We start from the raw sequence: 9,953 nt of genomic DNA on the forward strand, positions 1-9,953 counted from the left end.
AGAAAGAAAGAAAGAAAGAAAGAAAGAAAGAAAGAAAGAAAGAAAGAAAGAAAGAAAGAGTTGAACACCTGTGCTGGAGATCATGTGGCCCTCAAACTCTAAATACTTTTATAATATGGCTATTTTGAAAACAAACAAACAAATAAAAGCACCAACTGCTGAGAGAAATCTCTGTTCTCACTAGTTCACCTACATTTGAGAAAATCAAGGCCCAGGACAGTGTCTTGTCAGCCAGGGATTATAGGCCTAAGAGCACCTAGAAGCAACCCAGGCACCCTTGAGCTTCTAAACCCTGCCCCTTTGTGATCCTGGAATGCAGCACAGTGGATCACCTTTGCTTGGTGATGGACCACACCATCATCGCTCCACCTCTGACCATGTTCTCAGCCTTCTCTGCTGCATCTTGACACAGCAGGCTCACCCTGAGAGGGTCTTTGATAGGGTCAGGTTGGTTCATGTGCTGACCTTGCCTGTAATTGCTTAAGCGGGATCTCATTCATATGATGAAATCTTTCCCCACCCCTTTTTTGTCCTAAGGCTCCACTGACCTGGCTTCTGATCTCTCTCCCCCAACATTCATTTTCCCACCTTCACCTTCCTCCCTTTACTCCTTGTCATCCATGGTCTTAAGTATTCCACAAGTGCTTCTGGACCCTGAGTAGGGACCGTTTCTCTATAAAAGGAGAAACATATCATTCTGTCCAACCCAGCCACAGTACAAGATCTGTATGCCTCCCTCCCTTCCTCCCTCCTCAGCCCACCCCTGCCAGGAGGCTCCTACCCCGACTACAGACAGATATCTCAAGGACTCGCCCTGTGCACTGTGAGCACAGTGTCAGCTTTGCAGTCCTGAACTTTTTTTTTCAAGATTTCTATTTAACTTTCTGTCTTCCCTGCTGGAGATTAAAAAGAAAGAAGAAGAAAAGGGGAGAAACATATCCAGCTGGATAACAAGTCTTTAGCCGTGTTGTGTATCATGGTGTGTGACGTGCCTTCTGCTCCTGCTGCCGTGAACCATGACACTGATGTCAAAGAGAACTAAAGATAAATGTGAACAGAGGGAGAGAAACGAGACTTAATTCATTTCTTCTTTTTCTTTCACTCAATTCAGTAACTCAAGTGTCAACAGTGACATCAGAGACAACGAACAATAAAACCGCTTTCTTCAGCTCCAGTAGCTATGGGTCTAAGAAGAACAAATTGGGACCTAAATTGAAAAAGAAGATTGAACTACTAAAATGGTGCTTTTTAAACTTAGGGTCACAATTCATGAGTGAGTGTGAAATCCATTTAGTGAGCTATAACCAGCAATATTTACAAAAAGGAAGAAGGAGAAAGGGGAAAGACAGAAAAAGAAGAAGAAAAGGAGGAGGAAGAAGAGGAGGAGAAAATACTAGCGTGCACAGGGAACTTACTACTTTATGATTTTTGTGTAGACTCCATGTGTGTGTGTGAGTGTGTGTGTGTGATGGTTTACAATGGGATTTTCACTGTGAATTATGACCAAAGCACTTGAAAAACAAATTAAAATGTTTGAATTTCGTGTAAGAGTAGAGAGGAAAATGTGGTTTATAAATTTTACATCAAATGGTTATATTTAAAATTAAAAATATGATATTCACAGATGTTCTCAGCTCTTAATCTATAGAAACATGAGTCGATGCTCTTTGTGTGATTTTTGAAACATGGCTGCACATTCTTTAACATTGCTTCCCTAAGAAAGCAGGATCTCTTTCCCCTTTCCTTGAATTTTATTGGGTTCTGTGGCTGCTTTCCCTAAATAGAACCAAGAATATAACATAATGAGATTTGAAAGTAGGCCATAGAGAGCTGTGAGAGTCTCCACTCTGTTTGTGGAGGCTCCGGCCCCCAGAGACATTTACTTTCTCCAGCGGCCAGGTGGGCACTACAGTCATCAAGCTCATCCCAGACAGCCGCAGCAAGGCCAGCAACTGTGACGGGAAGCCATGTTGTGTCCTTCACAACAAACTATTCTTCAGCCAAACAAGATCGGGTGAATTCACTAATGCTGGATAGAACAGACAAAACCCTTGGAGGAGCAAGGCTCAAATCACTGAACAATAACACCGGGACCCAGAATAAAAGTGAGTACCATCATAAGTGACAAGACGGTTGCAAAGCAGGCGGTGCAAGATGACAAATGCCCCAAAGGCTCTTTATAAGTAGTGTTTTTCACCTAGAGGCATGATTCACAAAAAGGACATGAGGTCAACTTAGTAACAGCATGAATTTATCCTAAAATAGGAAGAAAAAAAAAACATTCTAGGAAATATCATAGCACAGAGTTCACAAGAAAAGTAGTTTTAAAACATTTTTATTTATAGGCAAATATATGTACATAGTATGTATATTGGGTTCTGATGTATTTTTCACTGTGAATTACCAAAATTTTTGAAGTGTAGTATATTAACACATGTGAATCTATTATGAGAATAGACAAGAAATTATTTAATAGACTTATCAGACAATATGACATCAAAAAGGAAGGTCTTTAAACATTTTCCGGGCATTGAATTCACGGAGCCATGAATCAATGCCATTTGCTTGTTGTGATTATCAAACCTTATACAGGTTCCATGTGGTCTTGGAGCTGTTTCTGCCATTATGTCTAGAGAGCATAACTTCCATTTCTGACTCATGGTGTTTATAGTAATGTGTATAAAGCATTATGTTTTGAAAAGAGAATATTTTCTAGTGTTGATTCTGACAGGACATTCCAAAGCTAGAATAATGGACCCAGAGCTACATCTATGGGTTCCTACCCAATAAGAAAGTCTTGGCATATTTGAATTCTGCATTCAAATTCTCTTCACTCTTACTTATTGGACTGATCAGACTTCTAAGATAATGCTTATCAATTCAGTAAATGCTTCTTGAATTTGCAATGGTGCTCAAGGGAAATGACAGGGGTATTCAGTATTACATATTCATATCTTGGTGTTTTGTAATGAGTTAGGTTACAAGTGCTAACATAATGTAACATTTTCAGGGGAACTTGGAGAGCATTTCTACTGTCATTCCATTGCCATCCTGTTTGTTTTCTTGTCCTTTCCTAGTGTGCATTGGCCAGAGAGCAGCAGAATTTCTAATGAGGTAGACCTTGGAATAGTCATCCATAATCCTGAAATCCCTAAAGATAATTCTAGAACTGCAAAACTGACTTCCTGTCAAGAAACCTGGCTCCCCTGAGTTATTTTGATCAAGCGGTTCTTCTTTGAGCTACTTTCTTACCAATAAATTAGTAATAACAATTCATGTCTCTGCATTTGGCTTATTGGGAAAGAAATTACGTGATTGTTGTTTCAGAACTGAGTGTTTCAGTCAGTAGTGTGACACATGGAGAGTAACATATACCAAGCCTGTCCTGCCAAACACTCATTGGGACCTGACACACAGGGGTGTGTCTGTGTGTGTGTGTGTGCATGTGTGTGTGTCTCATACTGTATGGTAAAGAGGAACAGAACAAGAAGCCCCGCCCTGCCCCAGTACAGCCATACCACAGTGAGTCCAGAAAAACCTACTCTAGTAAAAAAAAGAAGTGCTTGTTCCCCTCAGATACGTGGACCACACAACACACTTGATGTCTCTCTCTGGTTGGGATTTAGAGGGCAGACTTGGAATCTTGGTACTTTAACAAAGCGTGCCCCACGGGCACAACATTACTCCACACAGGGACCATGCATGGATAGTATGCATTTCCGATAGTAAAGATATTCAGAGCATCAATTCTGTCTCCCCCAGGATATACTCAGTCACACACTTCGGTCGGAAGTGGAATACAATATAGCCCGTGAACATTTGCTGTGGGCAACACAGTGTCTATGCCTGCTGTTGTGCAATGTATCGGAATAAAAGAAAAACACTGTCCCTGCCCTGTTGTAGCTCAGAGCTGGCTCAGACTAGCCAAGCAGACAGAAGAGTCTAGTGGAATATACACTGCACAGACAGGAAGGGGTGAGCTCACAGCATGGAGGAGGCACTGCAGAAAGGATCCTCAGACCAAATATGCAGAAAGAGCATAGCATGAAGTGGCCTTCTGCAGTTCGCTCCATGGAACACAACCAAACTGTTGCATTTTAGGAGATAATGGAAGAAAATGGGCTACAAGGGGACCTGAAGAGAGGACTTCATATACCTTCCTAAGGATCTGAGCTGCCTTCATAGGTTGTGAATAAGTGCAGAAGAGATGCATCTCTGCATCCGTTACAAAACAGGATGCTTTCAATTCCATTTTATATACGGGGAAATTGCATAAATCCAAGGTGCGTAATTAAGCGAATCCAAAATTCTGCTGGAGGTGGGCGTTCCACTGTTCCTCAGACACCCACTGTCATTGGCTGCTGGCCTGTTCTGATACTACTCCTGTCTCTGAAAGTAAATCTGTACTGGAGTTTCTGCTGCCAATGAGAGCCTCTGACCCGAATGAAACTATGACGAAGCACTGTTAAATGAGTCAGAGCCGCGTGTCTGCATGAAGATGCAGAAGAGTTCTTGTAAGCAAGATGTGGCTAAGTGTGGTACAATGGTCAGCCTTGCTTTTGGCCAAGGGCTGGGTTTCCTCTAAGCAGTGATGTGTAGGGAAGAAGACAGACCCACGTGGAAAGGACCCGGGAACAGTGCTACATCCAGGCCTCACTCCAACAGCCTCAAGTGGGTGGCAGGGCCGGTCCGTCGCCCGAGAGACTGACCTTTTTGGTTTTGTGTATTCCACCCTCATGACTGACCTCCATCTTTGCCTCAGCCATTGCCTCTCCTGTCACAAGCAATGCCCCTGTTTTCTGACCAGTGTGTTCTGGGTAATGTGTATTTTGTGTGTGTGTGTGTGTGTGTGTGTGTGTGTGTGTGTGTGTGTACTTACTAATACATTCTACTCACTGCTGACTCTAATTCATAACTTCTCTCATGGCCCCTGCAGGCTTGGGACAATTCTCTCTGCAGAAACATCCGGTAGTGCTATTTCTGCTGCTACGAATGATAAAGCCTGCTTTAAGTAATTTGTTAGCCATCATTAACCTTGCTTGGACAGAGCAGGGCCACAGAGTGCTGGCCAGCCTGCCTTCTGGCCAGCCTGGTCCAATTGGGTGGGTCGGGTCAGTAGGACGGATGGCACGGAACATGGAATTATACTGCACAAGAGAAATGACTCAGCCGGCTACCGGGGCAATGACTATGAGCTCGGGAATTTTTCCTTCCAAGTTGGGAACTGAAGGGCGATACGGTGCAGTCGGAGGCCCTCTGTATCCGTTGATTCCACAGTCACAGATTCAACCAACTGCAGCTTGGAAAATATTTTTAAAAAGAGCATCTGGGCTGAGTATGTTGAGTTCATTCTCGTCGTCTTTCCCTAAACAATACAGTCTGACTGTTTAGCTGGGATTGTGTTGTGCTCAGTATCATGAGTAACCTCGAGCTAACATGGGAGGATGCAGTCGGCTCTATGGAAACACAGGGCCACTTCATATAAGGGACTTGATTTGATATCTGGGGCGGGGGGCCACCAGACACCTATGGACAAATGCATTCATTTGTTTGACAGATGACAAAACTGCTTTAAATGTAACACTTGAGAGTACCCCTAGAAGACAGCAAAAGGGCAGAATGCTTCCTACTGTGACATCTCCGCCCCTTCCAGACTGTGTCTCTCCCCCACACAGAGCCCCTAGAGGTGTGCGCCTCCCCCAAGCCCAGTACAAAAAACCTTCTCTTCCCCGGTACAAAGAGGAGCTGCCTGGTCAGACACCTAGTCCTCCTCTTCAGTGTCAACTTGAATTCCTTCCTGCTCACCAACCACAGTTGAGCCATTCCAACTCACCCCCCCGCCCCCTCCCCGAGTCACTCAAACTCTGCAGCTGCTTCCTCAGCTCGGGAAGAGAGGCGCTTGCTGTTTGTAATACAGCAATGCAGCTCTCTTCACTCAGCTTCCGTGAACTGGATTTCGTTCCGGCCTGAATGTCAGTACCCCCCGAGAGACCCTTCCTACTGGAGCATCGAAACACCCAGAGGCGACGCTGGAACACCATTGGCTAAGAGAGCACACAGAGAGTCTCAGTGAAAGCCAGGCCAAGTGTGAGGCACACTCCACTACATATGTGTTCAGATACAGGGCCTCTGTACACCGGTGCGTGTATTTGCCTAATATGTGCAAGCTGTTAGTTAATGTGCCCGAAGCCCCGGGGTTCGCAAGAACTCACACTCTTCATTGAATGGAGCAGGGGCCCAACAGCCAAGTTTAAGTGAGATGACGCCTCACTTCCTGAATCTGTATTCAGCTGCCGTGTCCGGGAGGTGCCTGCGGATCCAGAGAAGCCGTCAAAGGCAGAGAAGTGCTAGGAATGTTTGGGAAGCAGAAGGTAGATCGGATCCAGGGATGGGTGGGAAAAGGTGAGTGTGGGATTAGGCAGGGGACAGATTACCCTTGGCCACAGTCAATATCTGGATTCCATTCTCCTTGCTACAGGATGTGCCCAGGCATTTCAAACAGCCACGTGGCAGGCAGGTCTCTCGGTCTTCAAAGAGCGCGCTGGGTGCTGTGTGGGAGATGGAGGATAGATGTATGTTTATAACTGAAAATACTGCCTACACGCTTGGAGGGCTGGGTTGTGCTGGGGAAGCGTTTAAAGGTTTCACGAGCAACAATCCACCGAATCCTGCAGTAGTCTCCAACACGGATACCACTATGAGTGAGATAAGCAAGGCACAAGAGAGTTCAGTAGCTTTTCAGAGGTCACACGGTTGGTAGGCAGCCGAGCCCGTTCTCCAACAGAGGCAGCGTGAATTCAGAGTCTGGGCTCATAACAAGCAGGGTAAAATAGGCACAGTTATGCCTGCCTTCCCAACTGACAAAGGGCTGCTTTGAGCTTAAAATAGCATGTTCTAGTAAAGTGCTGTGAATATTAAGAAGGTTACTGTGAGAATTTAACAATGCCATTATATCGTATAAATATAACTCATTAGACAAAGTATAATGAATTGGCTCCTAATCTTCTGTATATTATGGTTAAAAGAAGCACTAATATTTGCAGCAAGAAAAACAATTAGCACATTCATTAAGTCGAGTCCTGCTTACACTTTGCTCATTAACTCTAATCATCTATGAAATACTTGAACTAAGCTAACACGTCAGCCCCAGAGCCATTAGTGCCTGTCAGCAGATAGGAGGCTTTAACTTTTAGGGAATGTTTTCATTTTACAGACTCACAAAGAGCCCAGTTCAGTCGCCATTTTCTCTTAATGATATATGTGATCATGATATTGAATATAATTTGAATTCACAAATTATTACCTTCCACAGCAGCACCGCAAGCTAGACCCTAATTAGTGGTCGAATTTATTTCCCTGTACTTCACTAACCATTATAACTTCTGTTTGGCCCGTCATCAGCAATATACAGTTAAAATAGAACGTATGAATATTTCTAATGTGCAACTTTTATATTTAAGCTAGTGTGGACAACGTTACGAGAGCTGCTGGGTGAGCCTGCAAGTGTAGAAGAATGTTCCCGAATCTTCTGAGAGCCACTAACACCTTTAAGAGCCTGTATATATGGCATGGACTTCCTCCTGAGAAAAATGGGAATCTGTTTGTACACTCTCTGAGACAGTCACAAACTCCCAACACAGATCCTCTTAGCAATAAGAATGCCACGCCAAGAATTAGTGCTTTAACTTGATTTTACTATGTGGCGAAAGCTTATGCCTAATTATAAAAACTTTTTCAGTTGCCTGCTCTTTGATCACTTGCCCCTGGCAAGGTGGCCTTACTAGGCCACAGAGAAAGAGGATCCAGACAGTCCTGATGAGACCTGATAGGTTATCAGTGGACTACTGGGAGGGACATAGGGCTGGAAATGGGGGAAGGGAGGGGGCAACAGCTGGGCTACAAAGTGAATGAATTGTAATAAATAATAATAATAATGAAAATATTTTTTTAAAAGAAAGAAGAGTGGTAGCTAAAAGACAAACAGAAAAGGGCACCGCCAGGAAATGTTTAACACAGTTTTTGCTTTCATAGGCTATACAAAAGCATCACGTTGTGTTTGGGAACCTTTTCATTTTTAGGGAATGCACATTAAGATATTCAAGAGTGAAAGTCATAATGTTGTAACTTACATTGAAAAGATTTAACGAAATGGATGACTGATTGGTACATACATACATATGTGCATACATACACAGTAGAAAGAATGACAGGTGATAAAGAACGGATGAAGTAAATATGGGGAAATAGTACACTGGGTTGATGACGTCAGGCACAGCGGCACACACCTGTGGTGCCAGCTCTAGGAAGATTGTGAGTTTGAAGCTGGTCTGGGTTTACAAGTTGAATCTCCGTCAAAAGAGAAAGGAAAGAAAGAAGGAAGTAAGCAGGTGCTATATATCTGGCTCTCATATTACTGTTCTTGCAATTTTCTCATTGTAAGAAAAATTTTATAATTGACATCTGTTGGGGAAAGATAATAGTTTTTTGAGCTTGAGGTTTGGGATAAAAAGCAGTAATGTAATTTTAAAAATTAGGTAGTGAAAGAGAGCTTGTATGTATGGTCTGAAGGAGGGATTCATACTACAGGATTGAAGTGGAAAGTAATTTTCAGGTTTGTTCCAGAAATAAGATTAGAGAAGAGGCCAATGAAGAGGGAATTGATCAGATAAGAGTATAAATTACCTCAACCCACCTTAAGTCAATTGAAACTTCTTTGCATAGTAGTATAGGTGATATAAAACACTATTATACTGTATAAATATAACCTGTTTAAGTATAATGAATTGGTTCCTAATCTTCTGTATATTTGGGGGGCTAAAAGCAGCAGAACCCAAAGCTCCTGAAGAGATGGCTCAGCAATGAAGAACACTTATTGCTCTTGCAGATGGAATGAGCACCCATATTATGTCTCACAACTACCTGCAACTTCAGCTCCAAGGTGTCTGGCTCTCTCTTCTGTCATCCCTGGACACCAAGAATGCATGTGGTGAGTGTGTATATATAGGCAAACACATAAAAAGATGTGGGGCTGGGGAGCACTGGGGTAGAGGGGAGCTGACCCCCAGAGTGGGAACAATGAACAATTAAGATTTACTTGCAAAAAACAAAGAAGGGGCAGCTACTCCTCTGGACACCTAAGAGTCATCTTTTCATTCTGAATTTTTAAAAATTTGGATAAGCATGGTAAATCTGCAGCAGACAGATTTTGGCATGCAAAAACCAAAAAAAATGGAGGAATCCTTTAAGAAATCAATGGCATGGACCCGACCCTGTACTCATATGGGGATGAGTAGCTGTCTGTGGTGGGTTTTTTTTGTTTGTTTGGGGTTTTTTTTGGGTTTTTTTTTTTTTTTTTTTTTTTTTTTTTGCAGGAAAATGATGCAGCTTGATGGCGACTGGAACTCCTGATGCAACAAGTGGATGAGGAGTTTTCTCCTGACAATGATAATGATGTCAATGAATACCCCTCAGTCAAGATGACTGTTTATGTGCTACCCTCAAGGAAGAATGTTGTTTTTACATGGACTATTCTGGGGTTGTGAAAGTCAGCATGGCTAAAGTTAGAGAGGGCTTAGAGAGGAGAAAGACAGAGAGAACGAGAAGAAATTTGGTTTCATAATTGGTTTTCAATCTCTCCCTGGCTCACTACTCTCCTCCCTTCAATCTTGGGACCCATGGTGGGCTTCCTTCTCCTCATATCTTTCAGTTCATGGGCAATCAAAAGACTTACTAGCTTTGTAAAACAGCAAATTGACTCCCTGGCATCTAAACCCATTATCACAGACTTGATTTGGCTGACCGAGGCTTAGCTGAGCCCGAGGAAGACTGGTAACCGTCCATCACATGGGTCTTGATTGTTTGTGTTTGGCTCTCATGAGAATAGCATGAAACTCAGATAAATGCTTGCCTGATGGGGCATGGACACCACAGGGGTATAGGATGAGGTACCGCAG

At 43.2% G+C, this 9,953-nt stretch overlaps 1 protein-coding gene across 1 annotated transcript in view; it reads right to left on the reverse strand.

Moving 5' to 3' along the window:
• Positions 1 to 7,242, reverse strand: part of Cpo (carboxypeptidase O) — a 92,401-nt gene extending 85,159 nt beyond the window's left edge. Inside the window, 3 exon segments of the mRNA XM_055616794.1 lie at positions 6,213 to 6,347; positions 6,602 to 6,695; positions 7,220 to 7,242. Of these exon segments, the coding sequence (XP_055472769.1) occupies positions 6,213 to 6,347; positions 6,602 to 6,695; positions 7,220 to 7,242 (252 nt within the window).
• Between the last annotated feature and the right edge of the window lie 2,711 nt (positions 7,243 to 9,953).

The sequence above is a fragment of the Psammomys obesus genome, unplaced genomic scaffold (genome assembly GCF_907164565.1).
Source record: "Psammomys obesus unplaced genomic scaffold, mPsaObe1.curated_primary_1811, whole genome shotgun sequence".
Classification (NCBI taxonomy): domain Eukaryota; kingdom Metazoa; phylum Chordata; class Mammalia; order Rodentia; family Muridae; genus Psammomys; species Psammomys obesus.